The following is an 18538-nucleotide window of genomic DNA, read 5'->3' on the forward strand; positions in this document are numbered from 1 at the left end:
GAATTTTTTTCTAGAAAGAGAGTGGCAGGCAAAATAAGTGTTGGAACCTAAATGGTCACTATGTGATCACTAGGTGATCATCATAGCCATTGTCTCTATATCCAACAGCCTCATCTGACTCTGGCGCACAGTGGGGTTAAATAAGTGTTTGCTGAACAATAGATGAGACAGACTTGGAGCATTTAAGAGTCCTGACGGGAAGCTCTCACTGAGTAATTATAGTTCCAGCAAAAATTAATAGAAATCTCCTGAGGATTAAATAATATCTTTAATTTTGGAACCCATGAGATGAATAACATTATACAAAGGCATGTCATACATTATTAAACTCCCTATTTAGTAATTCTCGGCCTCACTTTTGTTCTGCAGCTTGTTCAGAATGGTGTTCTTGCTGAGAAAACAAAACTGAATCTTATTAATAGAAGTGAAAAGTTTTCTATTTTGCGACACCTAAATGGTAGCAAAGAAACAGAAGCAAGACTACATGTTCCTCCCATCCACACTCGCCCTCCACCTCCAGAACGAATGTTATTGCTCCAATGTGGAAAATAAATCCCAGAAAGAATGTCTCTTTTTTTTTATATAACCAGTGCAGGTTGTAGTATTTCTAGAGTGAGAAAGGATACTGGAGAGCATCTAGCCCAATGGGTTTCAACTATTCTTATTTCATTTGTTTTTGAGGCCTCACCTAGAGGTGCTCAGGGATTACTTTTGGTTCTACATTCAGGGGTTATTCCTGGCAGGCTCAGGGAAAGAGGTGGGATTCCTGGGATTAAATTTGGGTAATCTATGGGCAAGGCAAGTGCCCTACCTTCTGTACTATCTCTCAGGCCCTTCAATCATTCTTATGACATGGACACCTTTTTTTTTTTTTTTTTTTTTTTTGGTTTTTGGGTCCCACCGGTGGTGCTCAGGGATTACTCCTGACTCTGCACTCAGAAATCATTCCTGGCTGGCTCGGGGGACCATATGGGATGCTGGGATTCAAACCACTGTCTGTCCTGGGTCCGCTGCATGTAAGGCAAACGTCCTACCGCTGTGCTATCTCTCGGGTCCATGACATAGAAACTTTTGCCACACCCAGAATTGCTAGGAATTACTCCTAGTGCAGTGATCATGAGTCACCCCCACCAGTGATTGGGAGAACTCTGCTATATGAGACCAAATTGCCTACAAAGCATGTACTCCAGTGGCCAGAGAGCAAGAGAGCACATAAAGTACTTGCCTTTCACATAGTCAACTAGGGTTTGATCCCAGCACCACATAGATCCCTCATACACTGTGATGAGTAATCTCTTAGCACAGAGCCAGGAGTAAGCTCTAAGCATAATTGGGTATGGCAAAAAAATAAATAAATAAACCCATCAAGCAAGCAAAACATGCACTCCAACTCTCTGAGCTATCAACCTGGACTTTTAAAAAATTTTGATGAGAGAAACTGGAGAGATAGCACAGTGGCTAGGGTGCTTGTCTGGTATGTGGTTGACCTGGGTTAGATCCCAGGAATCCCATATGGTCCCTGAGCACTGACAGAGATGATTCCTAAGTGCAGAGCTAGGAACATTAATGGGTGTGTCCCAAACAAGAAAAATAATCTTTTTTAAATGAGAAATTCTAGCAACTCTAGATCAAATATAGGAGAAGAAAAAGTTCTCCTGAGTTTCCCAGTCCCTGGACCCTCAATCCTCTGCAGAATGTCAGGTGTTGTGTTTCTGCAGAATGGAGGAAGCAAGCTCCCTGACAAGTAAGTCTCTTAAGATATCATGAACTGGGGGCTGGAGAGATAGCATGGAGGTAAGGCGTTTGCCTTTCATGCAGGAGGTCATCAGTTCGAATCCCAGCGTCCCATATGGTCCCCCGTACCTGCCAGGAGCAATTTCTGAGCATGAAGCCAGGAGTAACCCCTAAGCACTGCCGGGTGTGACCCAAAAACTACAAAAAAAAAATAAAATCTTAAAAAAGATATCATGAACTAAAATACTACACAGTTAGAAAATCTCAGGAACTGCTGACACTTTCTACAGCTTCCTGGGTGACTTACTATGAAGAACTACTGCAGAGCGAATGGTGCAAGCAGGAACATTGGTGTCATCAGCCCTCCAGGGCCAAGCTTGCCTCCCAGCATTCTGCTAACCAGCTGCTGAGCACTTCTGGAGGGGCTACTAACTAGAGGGTTCTATGCAAGTGAAAGACCCCAGCTCACACAGGTTAGCTACCCACTTCCTGGGGGGAAGCCTTACCTGTGGCTGGAAGACATGGTTTTCCTTCCCCAGGTGGTCCACAATCCCAAAGATGCACAGGGGTCCAGCAAAGCCCAGCAGGTCAGCCAAGATGCGGAAAGTGCTGCTGAGGATCAGGCGTCTCCCGAAGGCATGACAGAGCGCCCGCCAGATGGCCCGGGCGCCCTGCGCACTCTGTGAGTCCTTCCGCTGCCCAGAAAAATCCACAGCCACATGAGGGAGTCTGAGGGCCCCTTCCCTATGCCAATCCTCCCAGGAAGTCCACTGCTCCTTAGAGAAAACTGGTGACCACATCTGCTGCAAACAGCTAAACTCAAGGAGAAAAATAGTAGGCCACCAAAAATATCCTTAGAGTTCCTATTACTGCTGTCATAGGGGAAACTAAGGTTGGATGGTAGATTAAGACCCCAAAGGCAGTTTGGGACTATGAGGATGGAAAAACATTGGAATGAGGTGGTCTCCTCTTGCTTACTTGCCACTGCAGCTGCCTCAGTTTCCTTCATGCTCTTTTGGAATTAGGACAGAAGCAGCACAGGTTACAGGTCAAGGAGACAGAAAATCAGCTCTGTTGCCTCCCCCCTCCCCAGCTTGAGGACAGCTCTGGGCTGCTAACTGTTTTGCTCCAAGTCTCAACTTCCTCCTTAGTGAAATGGAGAGGAACCCCCCCCCCCTTAATTATCCTAAGAATCAGGGAATTAAAGTCCTGTGAGAAAATGAACAAATATTCTCACCAGGTATTCCTCTAGCGGCCAGGATGCCACAAGGGCACAGTGGTACCTAGGGGGTTGCTTGACCTCTTTGGGTCTCAGTTTCCCATCTGAGGTCAGAAAACCTACAGCGTAGGGACCAGTTCAGCTGTGACTGTTTCATTGTTCTTCAGTCTTGGCCTTGTCCCTATGGGATTTCAGGCACATGTCTCAAAATGTCCTACTAGGAGCTGACCCTGATGCCATTGAGGGCTCCCACCAGTGACTCTTGCCCGGAAGTTGCACCCATGACCTAACTGACCTCCTGAGCATCAAAGGCCTCGCAGAGGCGCCGGTAGTTGGTAAGGGCCCGCATGGCAATGGGCAGCTTCCCGATGACACGGAGGTCAATGGGCTTGCGGTGTGCCGTCTTGATGAAGGCATTCATCCACCAGTAAGTGCCTTTGGACAGCAGGTTCACGAAGGGCTGCAGGAAGCGCACCCCCAGGTCTTGCAGATCCTCGGGTGGCTTCACCTCCCTCGGTGTCTTGAAGAAGATATATCTCTGCAGGATCACCAGGGAGAAATGAATGCCAGCTCAAACCCTGTGCCACTTTACTCCAGCAAAGCCACAGGCCATGGCAATCTGCCCTTGTCCTCTCACAGCCAAGGTCCATTCTGGATTATCCCCAAGACAAGGACCCTTGCTCGCTGCATGGCTGCCCTTCTTATGACTTAGGGCTCTTCCTTTATACTTTTTTGTTTGTTTGGGCCACATCTGGCAATGCTCAGGGCTTACTCCTGGTTCTATGCTCAGGAATCATTTTTGATAAAGTTCAGGGGTGGTGCCAGGAATGGAATCTGATTGGCTGTGTGCAAGACAAGTACTCTAAGCATTGTACTACCTCTCCAGCCCCTGAAACTCTTTCCTGACCTCTTCTCAAATCTCTTACGGAGCTGAGCTAGGGAGAGGCAGGAATCTCCTGAAACTAAGCACTAAGGCAATCTCCACTACTGAGTCTGCAGATAATGGAGGCACGTGGACCTGGATTTCAATCCTGCCTCTCACACTGACTAGCAAGGTAGTCAAGCACGTGTCCCCCACCCCCCCCCCCACACACAGTGTCTCTTGCTCCAAACAGGGAAGGGAGTTGTGGCACTGGGGTTGCATGAGGATGAACTGAGGTAGGAGTGTAGGCGGCTTCTGTACCCGACAAGTCACAGAGAGTAAAAGCAGAGGAGTCAGAGAAAAGCAAAATTAAAGCCCAGACTGCACATGGCATTGGGGCTGCCTAAATTAGAAGCGGAGATGGCTCTACTGCTGCTACAGAGAGGGGAAAGATTTCCTACTCACTGCTGGGAAATAACAGCTTTGATGGAGGGTGACCTGCACTATCACTTTACCTTTAATATACACCCACCCCTTCACCCAGCAACTGCACGCCTTCGAATCTCAAAGAAATGAAAGGAGCAATGCATAGAGAAAAGGATGCTGATGCTCCATTAGTTGTGAAGGCAGAAACTTGGCAATAAAAGCCCTGAATGTCCATCACTAAAATAATGGCAGAATAAACGCATCCACGTGATGAATATTATGTGGCCATTAAAAAAATGCAATTAGTTCAGTCACAGCAGAGGGAGGCTCAGGAGAGAACAGTTGGGTGAGAGAAGCAAGAGGCAGAAAATTGTGTATAATATGATTTCAGTTTTAGAAAATTAATATTGAGATGAAGGGCCTCTTCTCTTGCGTGTTTTGTTTATACTCTGCATATTTATACAACAGATAGGGCAATGGCCCCACCCAGGCAATCCCAGTTTGGCCACTGGCACCACATAGGGCCCCCTGAGCATCACCAAGAGTGATTCCTGAGCACAGAGCCAGAAGTAAGCCCTGAGCATTGCTGGATGTGGCCCCAACACCTCTTGAGGATATTCTCCTTAGTACAAGTGTCTGCTTTTATATTGATAAAAATCTGGATTCCCTGGGGAGGGTCAGAAGCAGGCATCTGTAGAGCCGAGGACAAGCTAAAATGTCAAGAGATTAAGACAAAGGGTGGGCAGGCCTTTTCACTGAGGTAGGTGTGCAAGTGCACATTAGAACAAGAACAAATGCCCCTTCCCCCAAAACTTAGAGAAGTCCGGACTTGAAGCATGATTGTCTGCAGGATGGAGAATAGGCCATCTGTCATCTCTAACTCCAGGACCCAAAGGGCTGCTTGTCTGGACTCCTGAAATGCCTCAGTTTTCCTTTTGAGGCCAGAAAGACAGGCTAGCCCCTTCTCAGGCACGGCTAAAAAGCAGAGTGGGGCCTGGTCCGGGATTGGGGTGGAAGGTGGGGTGGGGTGTTGTCTGTCCTGCGCTTACCCGCACCCTGATGACATTCAGTTCCACGAGCAGCAGCATCCCATAAAGGATCACCAGCAGCCCTGTGAGGCAGAAGCGCAGCTGCGAGAAGCCGATGGCGTGGTCATAGAACTTGACAAACTTGATGGTCTTGGTGATGAAGGCCAGGGTCCAGTACACCAGCAAGGCTGCGGAGGAAAGCAGGGTGTGGAGTGCTTTGTGTGTGTGTGTGTGTGTGTGTGTGTGTGTATGTGGGCCTTCGAGGAAAGCAGGAGTGCTGTGTGTGTGTGTGTGTGTATGTGGGCCTGCGAGGAAAGCAGGGTGTGGAGTGCTGTGTGTGTGTGTGTGTATGTGTATGTGGGCCTGCGAGGAAAGCAGGGTGTGGAGTGCTGTGTGTGTGTGTGTGTGTGTGTGTGTGTGTGTGTGTGTGTGTGTGTGTGTGTGTGTATGTGGGCCTGCTGCAGAAGGGCAGGGAGGAGCAGGAGGTGCAGGGTGTGCCCACAAGAGGGCGCTCTATTGAGATGATGTGCACAGATGCAAACCTATTAAAAGCATGGAGCTGGAGCCGCGTAGTCCAGTGGGTAGGATGCTTGCCTTGCATTCAGGCGGCCCTGGTTTGATCCTTGGCATCCCCTTTGGTCTTGCCAGCACTACCAGGAATAATTCCTGAGAGTAGAGCCAAGAGTAACCTCTGAACATCGCTGGGTATGACCACCCAAACAAATAAAAAAGTGAAAGGGAAGTAAGGAGGTGTAGGGGTCAGGACCCAGGTATATTGTAAATATGGGATGTGGTATACATATATATCCAAGCCAGACTCAAGAACGTTGAAAACATGAGATTTAACTACTAGCACCCAACTTTAAAATGTGCCTATCTAGATGGCAGGATGGAGGTGACATGGGAGGAAACTTGGGAACATGGTATAAGAAAGTTGAAACTGGCGGTGGGGTTGGTGTCAGAAAACTATGTATCCAAAGCTGAACTATCAATAACTGTAAATCACTGATTTTTAATAAAATAAAAAATAAAAATAAACAAGGTGAAAAGCAATTTCTTGAATTTCACTATGTTCTAGAGACATTGTGCTCCATCCTTCAGGTACAATTTCACTTACTTCCTACAATAATCTTCTGAGGGAAGCAGAGAAGTTTCCTTCAATTTCAACTGATTCAGGCCACACTGCAAGTTCTGTCACAGGGTGCTAACCTCATCCTCCCTTCTGGCTTCCTTGTAGGATTCTCAGGCCGAGATCTTCTTAATGATCTTTTAATTCAACTGATTCATTTGATTGACACTGAAGCCCAGAGAGAGAGTGACCTTCTCAAGATACTTATAAAATTCTAAATAAATTATTAGTGCTTAGGCCCCCACCCACCACTCCCCAGACACCTAGTCCAGCACTTACTACAGCATGATGGTGGCCCTATGGGGGCTTGCAGAAAACTGAGTCACAGTCCTGAAAGGCAGTAATCAAATGGTCAGGAATACCTTGCATCAAAACTTGTAACTTAATAGCCCTGTGACCTTGGGTTGCTCATTTCATCCACCTCAACCTCAGTTTCCTCATCCATGAAATGGGATAGTAACAGCTCGTCAAAGGCTGTGGTGAACATGGTGAGAAACACAGCACAGTGAACCTGTAGATGCTTATTAGACATGTGCTGCATGTCTGATAACACTTTTTATTTTCTTTTATTTTTTATTTATTTATTTTTTTGGAGGAGCTCACTTCTGATGGTGCTGCAGGGATGAATATTCCAGGTTCTATGCTTAAGGGTCTCTCCTGGTGGCTCATGGAGGACCATGCAGTGTTGGAGTTCAAAGCCAGGCCTCCCGCACACAATGCATGTGCTCAGCCCACTGAGTTAGTTCTCCAGCTCTGATAACATTTTTATTATCTTCTGATTCATACCTGGGTCCATAAAATGAGAAGTATCAGTGGATTCTCTCATCTAATAATCTATCAATCATTGCTGCCAAAAATCTCTGCTAAGGCCATCCTTTCACAAGTCCTGAGGCCATCTTCACATAAAGATGGCCAAAGTTTCCGAACACTACTTATTGTTTTTCTGCTATTAACTCTCATTACTGGGTTAATGTCCCTTCAACTTAGTCTCCAGGTCACCTCCCAGAATGGGGGTAAATCTCCACTCCAGCACCTGCATTCCCTCAACACCTGTTCAGTCCTTCACAAGGGTTGCCTCTGGGGCCAAGACATGTCTCATACTGGTCTTGTCTCTGACAATTATCAGATATAGCCTGATGGAATGATAGTAACATTAGACAACAACCCTCTGACTTAGGCAAAGAAAGACTATTCCTTTCCAGAAGTGGAAACTGAGGGAGGGTCACAGAGTCTGAAGTCATGCCCCAAATCATACAGGGCATAGCAGTAGAACTAAACCTAGGAATAGACTCCACAGTTCCACACTACAGAGTGAATTCTCAGTTTATTGCCACACACAGCAGTAGCAAGAGTTTAGAACTGAACAGAGAGGGAAGGAAAAGGGCCAGCCGCAGGAGCTGTTGGGCATTTTAAGCTCTAAACAATCATGACCTCATCTTCTTCCCTTCCTTTCTCCACATTTCACCTTTGACCAAAACATCTTAATTTTCTTCACTTCTCTTCACTTCCCACTGTGGGGGTCTGGCTCTAAGCCCCTAGTTGGCCTACCTTGAATCTTCTCATGATTTCCCCTATCGTCTTTCCTGCTGCCAAGCTAGTCTCTGGAAAGCAATAGAGATGATCAAAGATGATCTCAATCTACTTCTATACACAGCAGCATGATTCATTCCAAAGGATGGAAGCTTTCCAAGTGTCCACTGTGGATTATACATAACACTTGTGGTTCAGACAGTCTATCTGTAAACAACACAAGTTTGAACTATGAGGTTCCATTTATATGTAAATTTTGTTTTTGATAAATATGTTGTCTCTTCATAGCCTTGGCTTCACCATTCATGGATTCTAAGGATAGTGGCAGTCAGTTCCTGCATTGGTGGATGTGGAACTAGGGAGAGGGTGTATGATGGTATAGAAAGTAAGAAACATCCTAGGCACAGAGTGGAACCTGAAGTCAATTCCCCACAGAATCCAAAGAATGATTTTGGTTCATTCTGGAGGAAGTCAATAGTTAAATAAGAACTTCAAAAGTCACGAGTGCATACAATGCACACCTCTGCGTACAATGAAATATTACGCAACTTTTAGAAAGGAGGAAGCACTCTACAACATAGTGAAACTTAAGAGTATTGTATGATGATAAATGAGGCAGCCAGTCACAAATGAACAGAAAAATATATGAGATCTCTGAGTGTGGTCCAGTTCACAATACTGAAAGCAGAAGAGTGTTTTGAGGGTTCAGGGACAAGGAGAAATGAGGGAGTTGTTGTGTGATTTCAGAGTTTTAATTGGGCAAAAGAAAGATTTTGCTGATGGGTAGATTTCCATCAATGTGAATATATTTAAGTGCCACTGAACTGTGCAACTGAGAGTAGTTAAATTGGAAGAACTGTGGCCAGAGTGATAGCACACTGGGTAGGGTATTTGCCTTGCACAGAGCCTACCTACATTTGATCCCTGGCATCCCATCTGGTCCCTGAGCCTGTCGTGAATAATTTCTAAGTGCAAAACCAGGAGTAGGCTCTGAGCACCTCTGAGTGTGGCCCAGATACAAATAAAAATATTGGAAGGGCTGGAGAATAGCTCAAAGGCAGAAGCACATACTTTGTATGTGGGGATCCTTGGTTTGATCTCCAGACGACAGAGTTCCCTGAGCCTTAAATATGGTTTAGTTGGACCCTCTCCACAAAATAGTTTAATTGGCTTTTCATTTATTTGATTTTGGGTTCACACCCAACGGTGCTCAGAGCCTACTCCTGGCTCTGAGCTCAGGGAATATGCCTGGTGGTGCTTAGAGAACTAATGTGGTGCTAGGGAACAAACGTAGATGACCCTGTACTCACTCTCCTAGAATTGGCCTTCCTAAATCATGTTTATCACTGTGTACACATACAAGCATTCTCAACAGTCATGGCCTACAGTGATATCAGTCCTTCAGGTCCTGCCTGGTTCACCTGCCACTCCAGCCTTCACGGTTCCACTCCCTCTGCTATCTTTCTCCATGCTCCACTGCTGTTTTTCTCTCCGAGTTTCCTAATGTGCTATACTCCACCTGACTCTGTGGCTCTTTTCCTTCTGTGATAAGCACCACTCTTTTCTTTCTTAGCTCAAAACTAAGCCCTCAGGTTTCAGCTGAGAGGCAGTTTCTCTTATATTTGTATCACCTTGTGTGGACCCTTCTGACCTAGGTTATCTCCCATGACTACCTGAGTTGCTTCGTGGATCACTCATTGCTGGGCTCTGGACTGTGACTCTACCTGTTAACCTTCTCAGAGAACCAGCTGTTCCTCATCTTTCTGTCCACTGTCCTCCTATCCTCTGTCCCTGTGCCTTCTGAGGTTCACTCTCTCCTCTCTGCCAGCTTTACACTCTCTATCCCCTCTAGAGGCTCAAATGTAACAATAGAGAAGCTAGTCTTTGTTTTTGGAGAAGGACTGGTCCCTCCATGAGGGTAATTTCTTTTGAAATTGGGAATACTACATGATTTCTAGAGAAAGAAAAATTTTGGCCAGATACCCTGAGAGAGAGCTGTTGGGACCACCATCAATCAGGCCCTGGTGAACAAGGAGATTCTCTGTGCACCTCAGAACCTTGAGTGGAACCAATACTCTGGGGCCAATACTTAACATGACCTGATCTCAAGCTACTGCTCTCCAGTTCCCCAAACACATTCACATGGACCTATCTCTCCAGGAAATGGGGATCACCCCTATAATCCTATTGGAGTCAGCTCTCACCTTACACAGGAGGGGAGAGCTGCCCCTGCCTCAGGTCCACACCCCATGGCATCAGCACACTGATGCACACACTGGCTTCGCATAGTGTTCCAAGCTCCAGATGTGTCCACTAGATATTGGCAGCTAGAAAATCAGGCCACTTAATGATGCGCAGCCTGATCCCAGCCAGACAGGCAGATGGACTGCCCAGGATTTGGACCCCATACACCCAACCAAACCCAAATTCAGGCCTGATGGCTGAGGGCTCTGGGTCCCATAGCTGCAGAGCGAGGGAAGGGCCTGCCAACACACACGACTCCAGAACCTCATTCCAGCTCTGCCTCATGCTGAGCTGAGTTGACTCTTGCCAGGCAAATGAATCTTAAAGCCTCAGTTTCCTCAAATGTAAAGGGAGATTGATAGTGACACTCTCTCATAGTACTGCTGTAAGTACTGAGTTTATGCCTTGAACGTGTCGAGGGTCACCCATCACACTGTAAGTGCTGAGGAATGTTCCTTGTCATTGTTTCTAACCTAAGGTTCAGCATCCACATCTGGGACAAGCTGAAGGGCCAGTAGGGAGAGCGAGTGAGACCAGGCCTGTATGGGCTTAGTGTTGAGACTGTATGTGGCTCTAGGAATGCACACAGCCAGTACCAGTGGTTTCTGCCTATGACCCAGGCACAACACTGGCAACTCCACATACATCCTAGTATCTCACCATTGGTAAAACACAGTCTCTGTTCCTGGGGCCTTAGTGTTTCCCATGCCACTATGCCTGTCAACTCACTGTGCCTCTTCAACACTGACTTCACCCACCAAATAAGCCACTTGTGTCTCTAACCTGGCACCTGAGCTGGGTTTCTCATACCCTCTTTCCTCCCTACTTCTGCCCCTTGTCAATGTTAGTTGTGAACAACCCCTCTGATTTGCCCATGTTCTCACACATACTTACACTTTTCCTGCTCCCTGACCTCATCTCTGGGCTTTACTCCACTAGCCAGGTCCTCACAGACCTCTCTTTGGTTCTCATAGTGTTGTTCCATTTGAAGGAAACCATCTTCCCCCACCTTAACAAAGAGTTTGCCTGCCACTCTCTGGAGTCAGCTGCCGTCCTTCACCCCTTTCCCATTTTGTCCTCAAAGCTTCACTGTTAATTGCTAGTCTTTCCTTTGATACTATCTTTGTCTGGCTCTCTCTCCACCAGACTGTGAAACTTTGCAAGCGCGTAGGCTTTCCTTCTGCACCTTCAAACATCTGGCACACAGAGACCAAGTCTTGGCACCAAGTGAGTCAGTCTGTAGCATGCGAAGGCAGCCGTGGGGAAGGGAATGAATGAAGGGGCCCATACCTTGCCCTCCCTGCCCTGCTCCCTACCAATCAGCAGCTTGGGGAAGTTGGAGGTCTCGATGTTGTGATAGTAGACTACGGAGGTGACAGCTGCCAGGAACGCCATCCCAGCCGGCATATACAGGTGAAGATGACGGGACTCAGTGACTCTGAACCAGGGAGAGAGCAAAAGAGAGAAAAATAAAAGGACACAAATGTGTTCTGAACCTCACAAAGACCAGCAGACATCCCAAGCTTAAAACCCAGTACCCAGTAGTCCCCTCCGCCCAATCATAGGCACAGCCCCCACACTGGACAGCTTTGCCGAGCCTATTCCCTATCATTCCCTTAACCGAAATTGGGAGGTTCATGCTCTGGATTGATGGTGGCTTCTATCCCCAACTTGCAGCTCACAGCGCCAGAAGTTCTTTCAGGCATCACAGAGGCAAACTGAGCCACTTCCTTGGGAAGTGAGCATCCTTGGGCCGCTCAGCTCAGCCCTGGGGCTCTGGCACAGTGCAGGGGCCTGGGCAGCACAACATTCAGCCACAGTGCTGCCAATGTGCACGAGCCATGCGAATTGGCACAGACACTGGAGCCGTGCTGACCATGCTATCATCAGTCAATATTGCTCTGGTGTTCACTCTGAGCCAGACACCATTCTGCACACATGATAGACACAAATGCACCTAATTTCATGAGCTCCCTTGAATTTGTGAATAAGACTCTTCCTGTTAAGGGTGAGAAATCTGGGGCACAGAGAAGCTGGGAGTCATGCCTGAAGTCACTGCTCTCTCAGCAACCTGCACCAACACATCTCTCAGCAGCCAGAGTGAGGGAAGGACTCGGCTATAATGATCATAGCAAGAGGAGGCAGAATTTCTGCTGAAGCCCAGTCTTTCCTTTTCCTCTGGTTCCCCTCAAGGGTTTCATGGTACTTTTCCTCAAACTCTTCCTCCTACAGAGAACCAAGCCTGGCTCCCCAAGTGTAGGCCACTTGACTCCCTCCAGAGCTGCCCTCCTTGCTGTTCTGCTGAAGTAGTTGAGGGAAGTGATTTGGTAGAGGGGCAGTGGCTGAGAGCACAGCAGAGCAGGAGAGCAAGCAGGGACAGCGGGGCAGGAAAGATGGCACCAGGCTGAACTCTGAAGGATAAACAAGAGTTTAACAGAGAGAGAGGACATGAAATGAGCCAGCTGGGATGTTTAATATCCTTGTACCCTGGAGGTACAAGAGTAGGAAAGCACAAGATGTCCACCAAAATTATATTCTCTTTCTTATTTGTTAAAAGTATTAGGACTGGAGAGATAATGGTGAGCTTGAGGTGCTGATCTGGTACCACAGGGCCTCTTGAATATTTCTAAGCATAGCCTTAAAGGCTCTGAGCATCACCAGGTATAGCTCTCATGGCTCCTGAGTCCTACTGGAGTGGCCTTGTTGGTCCTCAGCCCAGCAGGGCCCAAGTAGCATCATAGTCTCAGACCCCTTGGGCTCTGTGGCCCACTTGGCTAGTGTATGTGGCCCCTACACCCAACACCTCTTGAGAGGTCCCCCTCAACAAATAAAGAGCATAAGGGCCAAGGGATAGTACAAGAGTTACCCAACGCACCAGGATCAAGCCCCGACACCACATAGACCCTCCAAGCACTGCTGGGTGCAGCCTTAGAGGAACCTTATACAGCCTAGGGTGGCCCAGGTATCTCACATCAGAATCCTCAGGCCATTGTATTGAATTGACAACTTAGTTAGCCAAAATTCACCAGTAAGTGCACCCAGTCCCAGGACACAGATAGTGATTAGGTCACACAGTCAAGCAATTCTATGCCCTTTTGTTAGTGATTAGTTCCATTCTGGCTAAAAGAAAATCAACAGAGGATGATCATTGTTTAAGAAAGAGAGAGGTAGATGTATTTTGAGGCTCCATCACCTGTACCCATGGTGTCCAGATAAGGAGTGTGGGGTTTGCTTTCTGTAGGAGGGAGTTGAGGAGGGGCATAACTAGAGACCCCTACATCTGCCAATTGCTTTGAAAGGGACATCTGAATCTGGACAGCCATCATGAGGAAAAATATCGTGGATACACAGAATGGTGTAAGAGTGGGAGAACGAGGGATTCCCCAAAGGTATCACTAAGCTACCAAACTAACAAGAAAATATTACCTCAAATTTCTTGTTAAATGAGACCATAGATGCACTGATATTCTTTAGACCTTATGAGTATCAGTAGCCACAAAAAAAAAATTGGAAGAAGGATGAGTCAATCAGATACTTGGGACTAGCCAAGATCAAACTCATGCCTCTGAACTCTGAAATAATTTTGAAAACTTCTATATTCTTTCTTTCTCTCTGTCTTTTTTTGACACTCTTGTTCTGTGGTCAGTGTCCACAGCTAGAGGTACTTAGGGGACCATATTCTAGTGCCAGGATTCAAACCACATATCGTGGCTATCGCCATTTACAAGGCAAGTGCTTAAGCTCTGTACTATCTGTCCAAAACCTTCTCACATATTTTTAAGTGACATCAAAAATCATATAAATTTAATTAAATTCAATTTATTTTGCACAGAAGACAGAAATGACAATTATTCTATAAAAATTAAGATTAATGGCCATAACTGAAATAAATATTTTATGACATGACTATTAGATTGTGACTGTTTTACTGAATTGGCCAAGAGAGTAGGTATAAATTCTAGACTTGGACTCTATCTTGTGTGTGTCTGTGTTACATAGTTACATAGTGTCTAGTTACATAGTTAAAAGTGTTCTTAAGTGTCACTAAGGACACTCTTTTACTGGTTGTGAATTCAGAACAGAACAGAACAGAACAGAACAGAACAGAACAGAACAGAACAGAACAGAAAAAAAATTCTGGATTCTACCCATCAGAAAGAAAACTCAAAGGACTAGAGAAGTCCTATAGGTTAAGGTGCTTGAATGAGGCAGCGAGGAGGCTGCCCTAAACCAAACTGAACTGAGTTTTAAGACCATCCACAGTTCACACCAGCCCCATTGTCCTTTGCCCCTCTAGAAGTCCAGGCAGGTTTGGGCCCCTATACCTTGATGGACTAAGGAGCCATGGGGCAGCAGGGTCTGTGGCTTCTTCTCCTGTAAATTCCCTTTTCAGTCCTCTCCTCTCTGCTTCCCTGCTCAGAGGAAGCCAGGGCAAAGACCAGGTGAAAAAAAGTCAATCCACAGTCTTGATTCTCTGGCATTTCTCAGGGCCTGGGCACATACTGTCTGTACAGGGCTCTGTCTTGCGATGCTCTGCACACTGTTAGCACTCAAGTCAACCTGTGTCCCCCACGACTACTGCAGCTTAGCAAACCAGAACTTTGATGAGCTTTTCACAGATGAGGCTCAGAAAGGTCATGTGACCTACACAAAGTCCCTCTGCTAGCATGGATAAGTACAGGGAGGTACCCCTTCTATGTTCTCTCCCTCCCCTTTTTGGTTTTTGGGTCACACCCAGCAGCACTCAGCGGTTACTCCTGGCTCTGTGCTCAGAAATCGCTCCTGGAAGACTTGGGGGACCATAGGGGGTGCCGGGATTCAAACCACCGCCAGTACTGAGTCTGCTGCATGCAAGGCAAATGCCCTACTGCTGAGCTATCTATCCGGCCCCATCCTCCACGTTTCTCTGGGCAGGGTGCTTTCCTTTTCTGTCCCCTGAATACGCTGGTATTTCAACTCAAGGTTTCACTGCTGGGTCAACTCACCAGCTCTTTCCTTTACAACATTTGTGTTGATGTGGGTTGTGGTAGAGAGAGGGGAGGTAGCCTTGTTGATGTTGTAGCAGTATGCATTCTGGCAGGGGGCTATGGCAGGGGGAGCACCATTCCAAGAAGGATGCATAGTGGTGGCTATGGGAGCTAACCTGAGCATAGTCTCAAGTAGTTTCAGACTCTCCAGCCCAGCACAGTTCTGACTAGTCCGATTCTTCCATGCTTCCTACTAACACACACTCCTTCCCCCAAACCACTGCCATCACTCTTCTGAGTGTCGTGCTCACTACTTCCATCTTCTGTACCAATCTCTGACAAGATCCAACCCAAGCCTGGCTTTAGAAGCCTCATAGGGACACTCTCCACCCACATTTCAAGCCTCATACTCATCCTTCTCCTACTTTCCCACACTATCTTCTGTGAGTGGTGCCTTTATTTCCCCCTTCCAGCTTGCTCTTCTGTTGTCAGATCCCAGTAATCCTTCTAGCTCCACTGTGCAGTCTGCCTGCCTGTCTCCCCTACAACACGGGCTGCATGCTCTCTTTGCTCTGCAGGAGTCACTAATTCCATGGGCCTCTGCAATGTTCCTTTCTCTTTGACTATAAAGATGAATTAATCCCTAGACTCCAACTCTGAGACCTTTCAGACTCAGAGGACAATGGTTTTGCAAAGACATAAAGTTTAAATACCTTGTGCTAGTGCTGTGGCAGAGTGAAGAGGAAGGTGTGTGGGGATGGAAGAAGCCAGAGAATAAGACTAGAGAGGAGGAAGGAATGTTTGTCTTTGAGAACCCCAGAAACCAGGCTGAGAATCTGAAACTAATAAATAAGTGGGAACCAAGGAAAGTATTTTTGGTGTGAATCCTACTGCTTTCTCCTTAGTTATTTGGATGGGAGGGTTTTTTCCTAAACAGTGCCTGAGTCAACAGGGTCACCATATCTGATGGTATATGGGGTACCAGGCAATATTAGAAGTGAACTCAGGGCATTCACATGCAAATCATCAGCTCCAGAACTTAGAGCCATCTTCTAGCTTTTGATGAGAGAGATTCTGATTTTTCCCAACTAACATAGGTTGGAGCCTTCTAAAGGCTATTGGGTTGTTTCCTGGAGTTGGGCATACATATTGGTGTTCCCTGCTATGCAAAGATTAAGCCTAGTTTTCCTGCTTTCCACCACCTTGCACAGAGAAGATGGTGTGCCAGAGATGATGAGTTTATTTAGCCCTTAGTGTATTTATTGGTTGGTTTGTTAGTGGCTGCATTTATTAGCTCCACCATATTGGCTCATGAAAGGCAGGTGAACCGGGGTCTCCCTGAGTGTCAGTGAGTGCTCCAGAGCTGGGCCAGACCCCTGAGCATTCCAAGCATCACTCACCCATCAGACAGGATGCCCTCTGAGATTTCACACACCAGGACGAAGAGTAGAATGAAGGTGAGAATCCAGCGGAGGTTGTGGCCAGGGAAGTGGAGCCACGTGCTGTGGTGGATGTGCACTTTGGAGCTCTGACTGCCCCATCCTGCAAGGGGAGAGGGAAGAGGTGGGAAGCCTGGCTTTTGGTGATGAATTCACATAAAGCCCAGGAGAATACTTGGGCACCGCATCTACTGTGGGGGTAAGGCAAGGGCCTACTGGCACATCTGTGCTGAGAATGCCGTGTCTGGCCCAAGAACATGAAGCATGAGCCCACAAAAACTGACCTATTGTGAGTAACGACCCATCAAGTAACAAAACCATTTAGCTGAGAGAACAGAAGTGTAGACGGCATGATAGATGGCATGATGCTTTTTTGATAGCATCTGAGCATATATGGCCACTGTTTTCTTCCCATTTCTCATTGTCTTTGTCAGTCGCAAGCAACTTTGCCTTTGCTGCACCCTCCTCTTTTAAACGTCGTGACAAAATTTCTTTTCTTCCCCCAAAGCTGCAGATGAATTTTTTAAGGCTTGCCTTTAATTTAGTTTTTCTTTCCGAGTGAATCAACACGTCTGGGGGAGGCAAGGGATAGTCACACACCCCACACCGTGGACAGATCGCCCCATCTTGGGAAATTCTAGGTCTTTTTGAAGAGAGATGAAGCGGACCCCGGGAAATGGGGCCTCCGGGATGGTCCCAGCAGTGGTGCCCAACTCGGCAGACTGCAGCCAAGCTTCCCTTGCTGGGGGCCGCCAGCGAGGCTTGCATCAGGGAGTTAGTTGGTGCTTAACACCCAACCTGGGAAGTTGCATTCTGGAGACACGCTCTACTGGGCTGGCAGCAGAATGGGGTGCATTTTCAAGTTTGGACTTGGAAGGATTAAGGGTCCCCAGTTATCAAAGATTGCCTGTGGCAGGGAGGTGAAAGGGGAAAGCACAGAGGTGCCCTGGGCCTCATCCAGGCCTCAGAGGCGTAGGCTGCTCCTCTCCCTGGGCCCTGCAGCGGTTGACCTGGAGAATACCTTGGAGAAGGGGTGACCCTGCACCGCGCCACAGAGGGGACAGAGAGCGCAGACACCTCTGCTTTCCTTTCTCCATCCCAGCTCGGGCCAGCCGCTGGCAAAACTTGGGGCGGCGGTGGGGAGGACGTCCATGGATTGGGTGCGGGTTCTGGGGAAGCCGGTCCAGACTGTGCGGGTGTGTTTGGGGGGTGCCGGGAGCAGACGCACAGCAGCGAAGCCCAGGAGGCGGGTGTCGGGCGGCGCACCCGCTACTCCTCCCCCTCCGTGCCCGCGCCCGCGCCCTCCCCTCACCCCGGGCCAGCGCGCGGGCTCACCGATGAATAGGATGGGGAAGGTGATGAAGAGCAGGAAGACGTGCGGCACCACGTTGAGCGCGTCCACGAAGCAGCCGTTGTTGAGGACCCCCTGGTCCACCCGGTAGGCGGCCGAGTGGTTCTCGCTGCCGCAGAAGGCCAGGGGCATGGCGGCGCGGGCGCGGGCGCGGGTGCGGGCTCCGGCGGCGGCTGCTGCTGCTGGCTCCGCGCGTCCCGGTGCCTCTGTCCCTCCCCGCGCCGCGCGCGAAGGCCCGGCCCGGCCAGCAGGCCCCCGCCTCCGCCCCGCCCCGCCCCGCCGCGCTCCCGCTCCCGCTCCGGCTCCCCGCCCGCCCCACACTACCTGCGGGGCGCCCCGAGCGCGGGGCAGCGGGGAGCCCCACCTGCCCGGCCGCACCCCGCCCGACCGCGGCGGCCTTAGCGCCCAGAGCTTTGCGCGGCCGTCCTAGCGCGCGCGGTGCGGTGGTGGGTGGGCGCGCTCTATTGAGGGTTCCCAGGATGGTGCGGGGAGGAAAGGAGCTGGTAGAGGAGGGTCTGCGTTGGTGCTTTCTCAACGTCTAGACTAGAGTTTCTTTCTCCTGCCAGGGGGAATGTAGAGTCCATGCTCCCGGGGTCAGCAGAGTGGGAA

The 18538-nt window shown here is 48.3% G+C and overlaps 1 protein-coding gene across 3 annotated transcripts in view; it reads right to left on the reverse strand.

The window, feature by feature from the left end:
* The window catches only part of ABCC8 (ATP binding cassette subfamily C member 8), a 79476-nt gene extending 61326 nt beyond the window's left edge, over window positions 1-18150 (reverse strand). For all 3 annotated transcript variants that reach the window (XM_049781119.1, XM_049781118.1, XM_049781116.1), the window contains exons 1-6: window positions 17914-18150; window positions 16540-16681; window positions 11489-11610; window positions 5291-5457; window positions 3249-3491; window positions 2241-2429 (exon numbers count right to left, since the gene is read on the reverse strand). In XM_049781119.1, the coding sequence (XP_049637076.1) occupies window positions 2241-2429; window positions 3249-3491; window positions 5291-5457; window positions 11489-11610; window positions 16540-16681; window positions 17914-18061 (1011 nt within the window). In that variant the 5' untranslated portion in view covers window positions 18062-18150. The remainder of the gene's footprint in view (window positions 1-2240; window positions 2430-3248; window positions 3492-5290; window positions 5458-11488; window positions 11611-16539; window positions 16682-17913) is intronic.
* Window positions 18151-18538: the final 388 nt, after the last annotated feature.

Source organism: Suncus etruscus, chromosome 9, assembly GCF_024139225.1.
Source record: "Suncus etruscus isolate mSunEtr1 chromosome 9, mSunEtr1.pri.cur, whole genome shotgun sequence".
NCBI classification, from domain to species: Eukaryota; Metazoa; Chordata; class Mammalia; order Eulipotyphla; family Soricidae; genus Suncus; species Suncus etruscus.